Genomic DNA, 16,143 nt, shown 5'->3' on the forward strand with positions numbered 1-16,143 from the left:
ATTTTATTATTGTGCATTGAATTTTATTATGATTGAACATTTAGTTACCGAGATTGTATAAATGACGCTTGGTTTCGTCTTCAGTCGACCTATTACCGAAAATTTGAATCAACCGTTAAAAAGGTGATCGATGGGAAGCGAGAGGAGTATGACGTCTGTTTCTCTGTGTCATAACCAAGGGTCCCAAGTACTTTGGATCTAATTTATTCAACTGATAAAGAATATTTGACAAAGTGTATCTCGATGATTTTCTTACCCATGTATTAATAGATTGGCAGTTAACAAGAGATACAATATTCCAGAATATGTAAGCTATTGTTTAAACATTCCATACAAGATTCTAGGAGATTCTGGCTGGCATTTCTGGTAGTTCAGCCCATGGTCGATGATTCTATTATGGAAAGCAATCAACTTGATGGCAAATCTACAGTTTTTTCTAGAATGGCCAAAAATCACAATCATACATACGAATAATACAACAATAATTTTAATAAGTGTAAGAAGGGTTTTGTTCACCGTAGGTGGATTAATTCAGGTTTTTTTTTTATCTATTGTGATGATTTATGATTTATTACTTTGCTCCGTATTCTCAGAAATTAAATTTTTTGTAGATTATTTTGAATAATTGTTTTTATTTCATCTGGGAATTTATTTATATATTTTTATTTTGAGAAGCAACTTTACCTTTTTGAGCAAAACATAATCAATCAGTTTTCGAAATTGTAATGTCCAGTTAATGTTCCTTTGAGCTCAAACACTTGTAAATCTAGCTGAGATCATTGAAGTCGTATTCACCCAAAAGACTTTCAGTAAGTTTTTTTTATTCAATCAAAACAAATTAAACAATCCAGCTCCTTCATAAATTTTACCAAGTATTTATCGAAAGTTTTGCTGGGTTTCTTCCAAATCTTTCAAAAAAAATCAGAAATTCCTTAAGAGGTTTCTTTTAAAGTTTTCAAATAATTTCTACAGAAATTCTCCCAGAAACTCCTTAAGGGACTCATAAAAAAATAAAAAAAAATCTGGAGGTTTTCCTCACATATCTCAAAGGATTCCATTAGAACTTCCTCTAGAAGTTATCCAGGAATTCAGAAATCAGTCAAATGATTTCTCCCGATATTTCTCCAAGCATTTCATTCAATAATTTTCTTGAATGGAGATTCCTGCAGGAAGGTCTTTTATAATTATTTTTTTTAAATAATTATTTGGGAATCCGTCAAAAGATTTCCTTAATAATTCCTTCAAGGATTCCTGGAAAATTCTTCAGAGAGAGAGAGAGAGAGAGAGTTCAAAGCAGGGATTCCTTCAGAAATGCCACTGAGAATTCTTCAAGACATTCTTCCAAGGATTTCATAAAGTAAATTCTCCACGTATTTCTTTAGAAACTTTGAACTTAATCCGAAATTTCTTCATTTATTCCGTTAGAAAACCTACCATTGACTTCATCCAAAATTTCTCCAAAACATTTTGTGAAAGCCTTTTGACGAGTTCCACGTAGAATGACGGGAAATAGTCGAATAATAAACATCACCATCTGCGATTTAGATTATATTTGCCTATATTTCCGGAACAGCAAGTAGAAAATATACCACTAAAAAAAATGTTTTTTTGATCCTCGAGTAATTTTTGAAAAGGTCCTTAGTGTTTTCGCATATATATTTTGAAACATTGTTTCTTGATATCCGATGGTGACATGAAAAAAAAACAACTGTCTAAGAATAAGTTTTAGGGCATTGAAACGGCTATATAGAAAAAATATTACACTGGTCAACCATTTTTTTTGAGGAGAAATCCAAAATAAACCTTAAATTTCAAATATCTCAAAAACCCATTTTATTTATTTTCGTAATTTTTCTTCTGCAAAAATTGGAAGTCGTAACACACGTTTTAACGTAAGGGCTGTTCATAAACCACGTAGATTTAGTTTTGGTCATCTCAGACCCCTCCCCCTCATAGACTTTCGTCCATACAATTTTGAAATTTGTATAGAGCGTAGATTTTGGCCAGACCCTCCTCACTCCCCCATAAAGTCTACGTAGTTTATGAATGGTCCCTTATGAGTAGAACATTTTCATTCAAAATAAACCCAAGAATCATCATTTCTATTCCAACTGATACGGTTTCTTTATATAGCCAATGTTTTGAATATGCACCAGTTTTTGAATATTCAGAAACTTTTTTATACATTTTTTCTCCATCGCCACCCTTACATTAAAATGTGTGTTTTGACACGCGTACAAAAAAAATGCAAAGTTTCATTCGAATCATGAATCATCAAGCCCGGTCGATCGGTGATTTGGGGTGGAAACACTCTTTTATAGATATCCTCCGAAATCCATCCAGGGAATTTTCCATAAAACCTTCAGAGGATTTTGGAAAATTCTACAGTAATTCCTTAAGAAACTTTTTAAGGAATTCCTTCACAAATTTTTCCAAAAAGCATTTTTTCAGAAATTCTCCCAGTGGTCTTCTTCAAACAATGATGACATAGAGACGAATTAGCCAAGGGCTGAAAGTCTCTCAAATAAAGATAAATCAATCAAATCAACAATGATGGCATTTCATTGCAAACCGCTCCAGCAATTCCTGCAAAAATTACTCCATGAATTCTATTTGAAGTTCTTGCTTAAATATCTCCTGGATTTTCATCAGGTGCTCCTCTGGAGATACCTGCAAGCATTCTTCCAGAGATTCTTCCATAATTTTATTCAGTGATTTCAGCAAATCCTTCAAAATATTCCAACAAAAACTCATAAAAAGATTCCTTCAGGAGTTCCTCTTGGTATTCCTCCATGTCCATGGTACGTCTAATGATTACTGGAAATTGTCTACAGATCTCCTGAGAAATATTTTGGTTTAATTTCGGACGAAACTTTTGGCAAAGTTATTGGAAAACTCTGGTGGAACCATTTGAACTAATGGCCGAAAAGTAGTAAACTAAATTGATTAGCTTCAGTAAATTATTTCAGGCGTTCGATTTGAATAGGTTCTAAGTTTGCTGTGATTCCTATGTAGATTCGATCTATTGAAATCGAACTAAAGAATTGTTGAGGGGTGCTAACCTGAATACTTGACATGGGACCACGCTACGGCTCTGTATCTATTCACCATGATCTTTCATTGCTTTGCTTACTTCCACTGCCTTCAAGTAGTATTCATATCACCGAGAAAAAAAAAACAAATTATAGTTAATTGTGATAAAGTCATACAGTGATTAAACCAAGTAAATAAAAAAACAACACATTTGCCCCTAGATGACATTTTGCGTTCAATGGAAGTGGTCTTCAATCACTGTGAGTATTTATTTTGCTAGCAAATATATCAACGAATGAATAATCGCATCAAATAAAACAAAGTCAGTGCTACATATACAATTCCACCGTCGATCTGCGATGAATGTTTATTGTTCCAGCATGATCATTACAAATTATATCGATGAGTCATTACTCATGAAGATGGTACTTTCTGGAGTTTCAACTTTAATTCGTCGATTTTAGCTTGGTAGCCCATCACAGTACTGTTTCGCAGGTCTAGCTCCTTAAGCAAGTTGTTCTTCTGGTATTCCAAATCCTCTATGTCATTCTCGACTGTCGTTAATTCATTCAACTTGTCCGCATTTCTAAGTTCCTCGGCTTTAATTTCGCTCTTCAGTTTTGCGTTCTCTCGCTCATAATGTTCGAATATTTCATTCAACTGAGTAGCTGCATCACTCTTGCCGCTGAGTCGTGCGTCCTTATACTCATTATCGATGTAGTTTACCAAATCAGAGTTTTCACGGTTGAGCTGGTCGTATTTCTGTTGTTCTGTTACAATTTGCTGTTGGATTGAAGTTATATAATTGTGCTGACGCACTAATTCACCCTGAAGTTGTTGCATGCTTTGCTTAGCAAAATTTTCAACGCTATTCATTGCCGATCTGGCCACCTCATAGACTCGGTTGTCATCCCCGTCGCATGGATTGGGCTTGTACGATTCACACGAAATATTGCCATCTCGCTGCGCTGCTCCTGTCTTAAGGGCATAGAACTCCTGCTTCCGGTACTTGATCACTCGATCGGCATAAGGAGAATCTGCGGGTGTGCAGGCAACATTTTCTGATCCTTGGACTATTTTATTCGCGATTTTTTGTTTAAGAGTATTCACATTGCCACATTCCCAATCATTGTTATGTATGTTAATTATCTGTAGACTTCTCGGTACGGGAAATTCTTTGACCCACATGACAATTTTGTTGTTCTGAAGGTACAGGTGTTTGATAATTGGAAAACTCGCAAATGGCTCATCGACCATTGTCAGTAAATTACTGGACAAGTCTAGATACTGCAGTGATGCAAATTGCCGGTTACCTTCGACAATGTGGATTCGGTTGTTCGCCATGTTTAGAGAGGTAAGGCTCGGCATTGACGAAAGCTCATCCAAGTTAAGTTTTTCCAGTTGATTACATGATAAGTCTAGCTCTGTCAACCGCGGTAGATTTTTGAATTGTCTTAATGAGTCCAGTTTGTTCTTCGGTAGAATTAACCTCTCCAATATTCTCGAACTGATTGTGATACTGGTTAAATTATTTCTTTCGGCTATGAACTCTACTACTGAAGGGGGTACTGTAACAGTTGTTAACAAATTGTACGTTATATCGACAGATTTGAGTTGAGGGCTTTGCAATTTTACAAAAAAATCATCCTCGAGCAAATTATAGGAAATGTTTAACTTTTCCCATCGAACCAAGGGACTTTGAGCGTAACTATCGATAAACTGTGATAATAGATTTCCATGAAAGTCCACTTTCCTTGAGTTTGCATGACTACGCATAACAGCAGCGACATCCTGCGGTCCTTGAACAACTACATGTACATCAGTACATTTATTGCCATCCAAGCAGTTGATCACCTCTCTTGCAGATGCCACTCCGATGATGGACCAAATCCTGTGAAGTATCGCAAACTTTCAAAACTCCACTCTCACATCTTATCTACCACTAAAAATTTACCACAAAACACACAGCAAACCGACTCTTCCCATTTCTTTTAGATCAAACCGAGACGAGTTGCAAGCAAAATCCACTCTTCCGTACCGAACCGCAAACTTGAAATGATCTCGCAAACGGCTCCAAACGCAAACCTCAGCCGTATGGGCTGGGCCACGTCCACAAGGGAATTCCCCCTGTTGCGAGAGAGAGAGAGCGATAAGCGAGATTCAGGGGTCATCGCTGACTATTCCGCGCTAGGTGCACAGCGCTCAGGGAGCATTCTACTTCGACTGAAGTACGACCGCTTGCAATAGCATTGCGAAGGAGCTCGAAACCTACAAGTGATAGGAGTGCTCTGCGATCATTCTCCCTGGGGGATTCCCTGATTCAGATGAATCTACACAAGTCGCATCGCGTATACGATGGATTTCTATATTTGTTGGTTGCTTGTTCTGTATGGTATTTCCGCAAAGTAGCGTTATGCGTTTGGTAAAAAAGGCTTCCATACATTTAACCCTTCAGTACGTGCCAAAAACCTCGCTCATTGTATACAGTGCAAGCGCGGTGCAGTTTTTGGATCCAATTGGCGCGCGTCCTGAAAGGTTATACAACAGGGTGTCCCAAAATTGCACGTGGTAAAAAAACTTGGAACTCACCCTGCAAATGATAGCAAGGGATGTTAGAAACATACTTTTGTATGACGGCAACTTTCAGAAATGACGTTTAGAGGTCGCCCCGCGAGGTTTTTGAAAAATGGCTATTTTTCGTAATAGATTTCATACAAATATTTTTTACCGTACAAAAATTGACAACACTTAGGGGGGGGGGCAAGCATGGTTTTGCCCCCCCCCCCCCCCCCCCCAATATTTGACGATTTTTCGATTTTCCCATACAAAAAATCAGTAAAACCTGGCTTTGCTTCCCCAATAATTTGATCAAGTTGGCGCGTCTGGACAATATCCACCCTTTTTATATTTTTTAAAGCTTGATAATTCGATGAATTTACTGAAATTTGCCATTTTTTATATACTTTGAATTTTACCCATCATAGAAAGTATGTCATCCCAATGCTAATTTTAAACAATTTCCATAAAAAGATAGGACATTTTGTGAGGAAAATTTTTGCCGAAGACAGCATGGCGTTTTTTCTTTCCGTTTTAGAGTTATTCACGATTTACTATTTCGGCACCTACATTTCAAAAGGGCGTAACTGCATTTTGAAACAAACCACTCTTTCACATCTGTGGGTCATATTTTAAGTTTCCCACGAAATTCACAAACATTACTAGACAGAGAAATTGCTCTTCTTTCCTATACTGGCGGTGATTTGCATGGCGGCATTGAAATACGATCCACAGATGTGAAAGAGGGGTTTGTTTCAAAATGCAGTTACGCCCTTTTGAAATGTTGGTGCCGATTTGGTAAAATTAGAATTTTTAGGAATTTTTCTAAAAATATCACATAAGAACTTCCAAAAAACAAACAAAATGAAGTGAAAAATGACGTATGCTCAACAAGTTTTTGTCTTCATGCTGTTAAGGAATTATGGTGATATCATTAATTGATTTTGTTATTCAATCCCTTCATACAGAAGATAACTAGCAAAGAATTCTAAAAAAACTAGCTCTCTCGACAAGCTTTGTATATTGATTTTTTTGAAGTTATTCGCCACAAAATGTTGAGCCATATTTTCGCGTTTATCTTACTTTCCTGTCGATTTTCACAATTATTTCGCCGAACGAAGACGTATAAGTCCTGGACCAGTCAAACAGCCCAGGAAACAGTGGCAAATTGACAAAAGGCGAACCCGTTGTTCCATCCCATATTCGAATCGTGGTTACAAACACCTTTCATAAGAATACCAGTTTTTAGATAATAAGTTCCAATTCAAGACATTCTAAAAAGCAGAGCATATCTTTTTTGACATTTACTGACTTGAGCTATCTTATTTAGCAACACCGAAAATAAGATACACCGAGGGAAATTGAAACGGGGAGCGGGTGGGATTACATTTAACCAATTCCGGTGGAACACGCAGAGCAGGTTCCCAAACACTATCGGTTGTCCAAAATATGGTCTGACACTATTTTCTTACTAACCATTAATTAGCTTTCCCAAAAAGCTGCTATTTGATATGTCACATGCATGGGTTTAGTTCACTTTTACATTTGGTCACTTCCGGCGGAACACCCTGAACCGTTTCCGGAACACTACTGGTACAGATATGGTGTGAAACTATTTTCCATCTGACCGTTCATCAGGTTACCGAAAAGTCGCGATTTGATGAGTTGCATACATGGATTTGGTTCACTTTTATATTCGGCCAATTCCGGCGGGACCCCCGGAGCCGGTTCCGGAATACTATTGGTTCAGATATGGTCAGCGAATATTTTCCTGCTTATTGTTCATAAGGTTATCGGAAATGCCATGGTTTGGTGTGTCGCATGCATGGGTTTTTTGCATTTTCATGTCTGACCCCTTCCTGGGGTACCGGTCCGGAACACCTAAATGGCCATAACTCCGGAATGGCAGGACCGATCCGAACCATTTTCAATAGGAAACAACGGGACCAAATTCCCCGTCGAATGAACCATCGGTCATTAAAATCGGCTGAGATTTACTGCCGAAAAGTGACGTGAGTTTGTTTGTACACATACACACATACATACACACACATACAGACATCACCTCAATTCGACGAGCTGAGTTGATTGGTATATGTGACTCAACTATCCGTGCAATTTAACAAGAAGTTATTTTTGGAGTGAGCCTGTCCAGTACACTTAGTGTAAAAAAGGCAAAAAAAACGTTAGTTAAAGTGTTTAAGTGATCAATTTCAATAAAGTCTTTGTTTTGAGAGTTTAAGATAAGTTTCTAATACAAATTTAATCAGTCGGGTTCCTTGCAACGTAACATAATATATATCATAATAAAAATAAAACAGATTAATCCACCTAGTGGTGATAGTGCCTTTCTCGTCAAATATGTAATCATGATCTTTTTGTCGACGCAATCAATCTTGCCTTAGAGTCAGTGATCAGCCCCAAATCTCTGTGCTTTGGTAATGGACGAGAAGGGGGAAATGCTCATAACAGCGATCTGGGATTGTACCACCTACGAATTTCTGAATCATGAGAATACTTTATTTAGAAAATCAAGAATTTTATCAAGGTCATCATCGAATAGGGGCACTTATTCCGACGTTATATTCAACGTATGGGCAGAGCTGAAAGTATCAGTCCTTTCATTGAGGTGGTCATCACTGGAGGCTGATTCATACCAAGATGACAATTACTAGCCAGGATTAAACTTTTTCCACAGAACACTTTGACAAAGTTTTATCTGCACATTTTATGCTATATTTTATTATCATTGGTTGCAAAATTCATGTAGAATTTGTAATGTAGTAATTTGAATTGCCAATGCTATATCACATTCAAATATCAACCACATTACAGAGCTTGCCCTCCAGCCGCATCAAAATTTTGCGTAGTAATTTTAGACGCAAATAAAGATTTAAAATAATGTTCCGGGCTGATGCGCTTAAATTTTAATTTTTCCATACAACGTTGATCCATCCTACTGTAAATTTACGTCTCAGGAATCTAAAATGGTGTGAATTGATGAGATCGCTATAGTTTTTTTAGGTTTTTGGATCTCTTACACATATCTATCGCTTGCATTCATTAAGTTCACTTTCGTAATTTCGCTAAGGCACCCAACGCTGCTTCTGCAACACCACCGGTAGCCTCTTATGTAATCTGAGTATATTTTGTATTGCTTACGAGACCCCCGGAAATGATTCCGTAACACTACCGGTATATTCAAATGTGATCTGAGTTTATGAAAACTGTTAATCAGGTTACCCGGAACTAAAAACACTACCGGTAGTAACTATTTTCCTGCTTACCGTTCCTCAGGTTATAGAAAAAGCGGCGATTTGATGTGTCGCATGCATGGGTTTGGTTCACTTTTACATTTAGCCACTTCCGGTGGGATACCCGGAACCAGTTCCGGAACTCTACCGGATCAGATATGGTCAGCGACTATTTTCCTGTTTACCATTCATCAGGTTACAGAAAAAGCGGTGATTTGATGTGTCGCATGCATGGGTTTGTTTCACTTTTATATTTGGCCACTTTCGGTGAGACACCCGGAACCGATTCTGCAACACTACCGGTACAGATATAGTCTGCGACTATTTTCCTATTTATCGTTCATCAGGTTATAGAAAAGGCTGCGATTTTATGTGCCGCATGCATGGGTTTGGCCACTTACAGTGGGACACCCGGGACCGGTTCCGGTATGCTACCGGTTTAGAAATGGTCCGAGACTATTTTCCTGTCTACCGTTCATCAGGTTATACAAAAAGCTGCAATTTTATGTGTCGCATGCATGGGTTTGGTTCACTTATATATTTGGCCACTTCCGGCGGGACACCCAGAACCGGTTCCGGAACACTACCGGTTCAGATATAGTCTGCGACTATTTTCCTGCTTACCGTTCGTCAGATAATCGAAAATGCCGTGGTTAGATGGGTCGCATGCATGGGTTTGTTGCAATTTCATATCTGGCCCCTTCCTGGGGTACCGGTCCGGAACACCTAAATGGCTATAACTCTGGAACGACTGGACCGATTCAAACCATTTTCTATAGGAAACAATGGGACAATATTCCGCGTCGATTGAAAACAAAAGCGTTGAAATCGGATGATATTTACTATCCAAAAGTGAGGTGACATTTTGTACACATACACACATACACACGCACACACATACATACACACACGCATACATACACACAGACATCATCTCAACTCGTCGAGCTGAGTCGATTGGTATATAATACTTGGCCCTCCGGGGGTTCTATCAAAATTTCATTTTTGGAGTGAACATATAGCCTTTCGGTACACCTTGGTGTACGAGAAAGGCAAAAATTTAAATAAATGAAATTTATTCATCATCTTCAAAAATATAGCGGTAAATTGATGCTTCTACAGAACTTTCAAAATTCCCTTGAAAGGAAATAAAATGATGCATTTTAATTGTGTTTTCTCGTGCAGAAAAAATGAATCCTTCAAACAAATCGGGTAGACATTTATTTTTTACATTTACGGCGAGAGGTTGAACAATAATCTGCTATTTTTTATTAATTCTAACTGCTGAATTTAGCGCGTAAATATAACTGAAAACGATAACTGCAGACAAATGCTTTAACTTATTTTTTCCAGAACATAAAGAAAATTTACAAAAATGCAGAAACTACTTATTGAAACTAAGAATTTTAAAATCGACTAAAACTTATACCAATACACACCATTTGAATAAAATAAAAGAAAAAAAAGTTAATTTCTAGAAATAAATCTACAATTTTTCAAAAGATATATGTGTATTTTTAAAAATGACCAACAATATTATTTGCCACTCACAAGTGGGTCGTGACCCATAGTTTGAAAATCGCTGACATATGATGTTATTGTTTGGGACTTATTGCGATGTGTCGGATAAGAATACAAATCAACTTTTATGTGGTATGAATACATCGTAGTAAACGACATTCAAATGTTTTTTTTTATTGCGATAAATTGAGCTTAGTCGCAAAAGTGTGCAAGCGAACTCGCAGAGTCAAATGAATTCGCAAAATTGCGTAGTACGATGATTATAGGACTTCGCTTGATACTTTTCATATAATGCCATTTTAACTCACATTGATATACGAATTAAATCGCCTAAGTGCAATTATAAACTCGTTAAAGGGTTCTTATAAACTCGCATATGCTAGAATCTTGGCTACAATCGTTTATGTTGACATAATGCGATTTTATATGTGAAAACAAAGAAGGGTGCTGTTGGACTGCGGATGCAGTGCCATATCTGAGTAGTACTTTTCGGCACACTTGCATTAGGGGTGGAAAGTAGGCCATTTCAGCATACTTCAGCCAACTGAAATGTTCAACTTTTCACAACGTAATTACAAAAAATATTTTTTCCAATTTTTTTTTTTCACTGGATCACTTTGAAAACATGTTTCCTGAGATACTTGATTGACGTTTTTTGAAAAATAACATTAAGCCTGTGCTTACGGGCACTTCAAAATTTTGAGAAAACTTGAAGATTCGTCTCTTTTCATTTTTTAAAGAATGTGTCCACACATCGGATTTTTTATATTTTCGCCCCCGGGGGGGGGGGGGGGGTGATTTCGCCCACTTTGGGAATCACTGGTCTAGAATATTCAACAAAACATAGATACTAGTTTAACGATGTGATCAATTGTGTCACGAAAAATATTTTTGTTAGGCTAAAATATAAACGACTTAAAAAAGTGAGCATTTTCCATTTCTTTAAAAATTTCATCGATATCAAAAATGTGTTTTCAATTCCACTTTGAATTATTTTTATTTGACTTTTTCAGAGTAGGGATTGTTTTCAATACTTTTTCTTAGAACTATTTTGTGATAATCACCCGTACAAAATTTGTTCGTAGAAGTTGTCATTTTTTCATTAAATGCATTTGAAACAAGTCGATAATAAAGTCTTACGAGAATGTGTTTGTAATAAAGTATTTATTTAACCCTCGAGCGATCGCGCTGTTGTATTTTGTACAACACGTTGAAAAAATCTCGCTTTTTGTACTCAGCATTAGTGTGGTGCTGACGCAGGTAGTCCACCGCGCGAGTTACGGAAGGCTAAATTAAAATATCCTTTACAAATGATTGAATTTATGAGACAAAATCTCCTAACAAAGTGTGTTTCATTGGATTCTGAGATGATTATGACCTTCACTGGTTTAATTTTTAACAAAAGACACTGAAAAAAAATCGCTTGAACACGAAAAGTGTTTGTTCGAAAAACTGTTTCTACTTAACCATCTGGTCGTGTATGGCTGGTAGGGAACATAATAACTTATCTTGAGACAAAATTTCATCAAAATCGAAAATGGTGTTTTTTTGAAAATCGACTTTTATTTTTTACGATTTTTTCAATGTAGGTATCAATTTAGATTTCTTTCAATATTTTATTTTAATTTGACTTATTTTGTGAAAATCACCCATACAACATTTTTTGTAGTAGTCATTTTTTTTTTACTAAACGCATTTGAAAAAAAAATCGGTAATAAGAATTTTTCCCTTTTCCAAAGACAGTCCAGATAAATTTGTGAATTATCTAGTCAAGGTCTATACATTCAGAAAATGTCATTGTAATCGAAGAGGGTGCTGCCAACTCTGTGTACGAAAATCGTCGTTTCATAAGACTGAATGAACAATACAGAATCTCCTTGACAGACGAAATTTCCTTACAAATTGTGTTTCATTGGAGTTAGGGATGATTATGGTTTCACTGGTTTAGTTTTTGATAACAAAAGACACTGAAAAAAAAAACATTTGGACATGAAAAAGTTTTTGTTTGAAAAACTTTGTTTCCTTAAAAGACACCATCTTGTGGTGTATGGACGGTTGGTAGGGAACATAACTACCTATCTTGAGACAAAATTTCGTCGAAATCTTGTTTTGGTGTTTTTATGTAAATCGGCTTTGATTTTTTTAAACGATGTTTTTTAGTGTAGAACTTAATTTGGTTTTTTTTCAATATTTTTTTCATGAAACTTGACGCATGATCTGACAATCACCCATACAACACTTTCTTGTAGGAGCAGTCGTTTTTTTAATCAGCACATTTGAAAAAAAATCGATAAAAAAAGTTTAGCCCTTCTAGATAAATTTTAAAGAAACTGAGTATGCAAAGTGGCTTATCTAGTCATAGTTTCATTGGAATCTGAGAGGATGCTGCCAACATTTGTTCGAGTTGGCACGAAAACCGTCAACAAAAAAATCGTGTAAGGCCTTAGCCAGGTGTGTGGGGATAAATGCAGCCATTCCATAGAAAAACGATATAGTGCATCTCCGATTGTCGTGAAACTTGGTGGGCTTGTAGTTCTTCGGAAATAATTAGACCCGTATTTTTTTATTTCGTCATTAGGGTGACCAATTTTCATATAGGGTGGTCCAAAAAATCAAGGTTTTTCAAAACTAAAAATTTTCAAAAAATCGTAACTTTTGAACCATTTGACCGATTTTAAACTTCTTTTTTTGTTTGAAAGCTATTGAATAGTAGTTTTTAGGAAAAATACGTTAAAGGGGCTAAAATGTAAAGAGTACTATAAAATATGCAAATATATTAGATTTTTCACGTTTTCATGGTCTCGGGACCATAGAGGTACCCTGATTTTATATTTTTATCAAAAAATTCAGGAAATTTGGCGTAACATATCAAAAAATCAGAAATGAAAATTGGTCACCCTAATGACGAAATAAAAAAATACGGGTCTAATTATTTCAGAAGAACTACAAGCCCACCAAGTTTCACGACAATCGGAGATGCACTATATCGTTTTTCTATGGAATGGCTGAATGCTTTTATATTATCCACGATATACGCAAATGTTCGTGCTATGCTATTTAGTAGGAAAACCCCGTCAACGAACTTCAGTAGTGGCATTGAAGTGAAATCGTCAAGCAAAATGCTTCACATTTTGTGTCTATTCCGTTTGTCGAATGGCAGAATTTAGATGAATTTTGAAACGCGATAAGCTCTGGACAAGGGGATTCCCTTATGGGCATGGCCCAGTACATGCGGCAATATTTGCGAGTAATTGCTAGAGCATTACCAGTTCGTGATTTTCTTTGGATTTTGCTAGACAGTCGTCTTGTATCAGTCGAAAACAAATGAGGAGAAACGGTTTGCTGCGTGTTTTGTGGTATTTTTCTGGTAAAGTAGATAGGAGAGTGGAGTTTTGAAAGTTTACGATATTTCACAGGATTTGGTCCATCATAGGATTGGCATCTACAAGAGAGGAGGTCAACTGTTTGGATGGTAATAGATGTGCTGATGTGCAGCTGCATGTTCAAGGACCGCGGGATGTCGCTGCTGTTATGCGGAACTATGCAAACTCAAGGAAAGTGGACTTTCATGGAATCCTACTATCGCAGTTTATCGATAGTTACGCTCAAAGTCCTTGGGTTCAATGGGAAAAGCTAAACCTTTCCTACAATTTGCTCGAGGATGATTTTTTTGTAAAACTGAAAAGCCCTCAACTCAAATCTGTCGATATTACGTACAATTTGTTAAAAACTGTTACAGTACTCCCTTCAGTAAAGGAGTTCATAGCCGAAAGAAATAATTTAACCAGTATCACCATCAATTCAAGAATACTGGAAAGGTTAATTCTACCGAAGAACAAATTCAACTCGTTAGAACAATTTAAAAACCTGCAGCAGTTGAAAGAGCTAGGCTTATCATGTAATCAACTGGAAAAACTTAATTTGGATGAGCTTTCGTCAATGTCGAGCCTCGCCATTCTGAACATGGCGAACAATCAAATCCACATTGTTGAAGGTAGCTGTCAATTTGCATCACTGCAATATCTAGACTTGTCCAGTAATTTACTGACAATTGTCGATGAGCCATTCGCGAGTTTTCCATCAATCAAACACCTGTACCTTCAGAACAACAAAATTGTCATGTGGATTAAAAATATAACCGTACCGAGAAGTCTACAGAGAATTAACATACATAACAATGATTGGGACTGTGCCAATGTGAACGCCCTTAAACAAAAAATCGCGTATATAATGGTTCGAAGATCAGAAAATGTCACCTGTACAAACGCAGATTCTCCTTATGTCGATCGAGTGATCAAGTACAGAAAGCAAGAGTTTTATCAGCTTAAGTCAGAAGCAGCCCAGCGAAACGGCAGTATTTCGTGTAAATCGTACAAGCCCAATCCATGCGATGGGGATGACAATCGGGTCTATGAAGTGGCCAGACCGGAAATGAATATTATTGACAATTATTCTAAGCGTATCATGATGCAACTTCAGAGTGAATTAAAACGCGAGCAGAATTATATAGGTTTACTCCAACAGCAAATTGCAGCAGCACAGCAGAAATACGACAAACTCAATCGTGGAAACTCCGATTTGGTAAACTACATTAATGATGAGTATCTTGGCGCAGGACTCAGCGGTAAGAGCGATCCAAGTTGAATGATATATTCGAACATTATGAGCGAGATAACGCAAGATGGAAGAATGAAATCAGAGCTGAGGAACGTAGAAATGAGGACAAGTTAAAAGAAATAACCACAGTCGAAAATGACATAGATGACTTGGAAAACCAGAAAAACCAATTGCTCGAGGAGTTGAATGAATGCAACAGAACTTTGATTGTTCTCCAAGCTATTCGAGAAATGAACACTGAGTAGGTACGGCTGGACATAATGGAAAACGAAAGGAATCTGTTCTGCCTTACAATAGAAAACACCCATCTGGCGTAACCAACTATCTGTACCATGAAGAACAACAAAATGTCCATGCTTAGATAATATGTTTAGTGTTGAGCCACAAATGAATACCGCCGTTTTGCGTGAAACTGATCACTTTTAGCAGTGGCACAATTAGTGGCGTGATTAGGACGAATAAAAAATATATAAAAATATGTTCAATGATGTTATACTAGAGAAACATTTCGTTCGAAAATATTTAACAAAGTTAGGGTCTTGGACTATTTAGGCAGGGGGACCAATTTTGGGCACTTTGCGCTCCAACTCAGCTAACAATGTACCAATTGACATCATATTTTGTACATACAAAATCAGAAATTGCCAATGAAGAAGTAGGAATGGGAGAAATAATAAACTACAAAAGTTCCATAAACAAATAAAAAAGTGCATAAATGAATCAAAATTTCTCATAAATAATTGGGTTTCGAGCAATAAATATGTCGGAGTTTCCACGAATAAATAGCTATATTGTTTCGACCAAAAAAGCTTAAATTTTCAATGAATAAGGAGGAGGAACCACGTGCGCGCATCCAAGCTCGTCGGTGTAGTTTTTGCCTTTCTCGTACACCAAGGTGTACCGACGCTGAGTTGAGATGATGTCTGTGTGTGTATGTGTGTGTATGTATGTGTGTGCGTGTGTATGTGTGTATGTGTACAAAAATGTCACCTCACTTTAGGATAGTAAATATCATCCGATTTCAACGCTTTTGGTTTCAACCGACGCGGAATATTGTCCCATTGTTTCCTATTGAAAATGGTTTGAATCGGTCCAGCCGTTCCGGAGTTATGGGTTTAGGTGTTCCGGACCGGTACCGCAGGAAAAGGCCAGATATGAAATT

The 16,143-nt window shown here is 37.0% G+C and overlaps 2 protein-coding genes across 2 annotated transcripts; one reads left to right on the forward strand and one right to left on the reverse strand.

Moving 5' to 3' along the window:
- Positions 1-3,267: 3,267 nt before the first annotated feature.
- LOC115254775 (protein artichoke) lies at positions 3,268-5,263 on the reverse strand. Its single transcript, XM_029852448.2, has 2 exons — positions 4,988-5,263; positions 3,268-4,924 (listed from the first exon to the last, which is right to left on the reverse strand). The coding sequence occupies exons 1-2, from the start codon at positions 5,017-5,019 to the stop codon at positions 3,448-3,450; spliced, it is 1,509 nt and encodes a 502-aa protein (XP_029708308.2). The 5' UTR covers positions 5,020-5,263; the 3' UTR covers positions 3,268-3,447.
- A 610-nt stretch (positions 5,264-5,873) lies between these two features.
- On the forward strand, positions 5,874-15,761 carry LOC134288342 (uncharacterized). Its single transcript, XM_062852924.1, has 2 exons — positions 5,874-13,720; positions 13,781-15,761. Exons 1-2 carry the CDS (start codon positions 13,689-13,691, stop codon positions 15,006-15,008), a joined length of 1,260 nt encoding a protein of 419 aa, XP_062708908.1. The 5' UTR covers positions 5,874-13,688; the 3' UTR covers positions 15,009-15,761.
- Positions 15,762-16,143: the final 382 nt, after the last annotated feature.

This window comes from Aedes albopictus, chromosome 2 (genome assembly GCF_035046485.1).
Source record: "Aedes albopictus strain Foshan chromosome 2, AalbF5, whole genome shotgun sequence".
Lineage (NCBI taxonomy): Eukaryota > Metazoa > Arthropoda > Insecta > Diptera > Culicidae > Aedes > Aedes albopictus.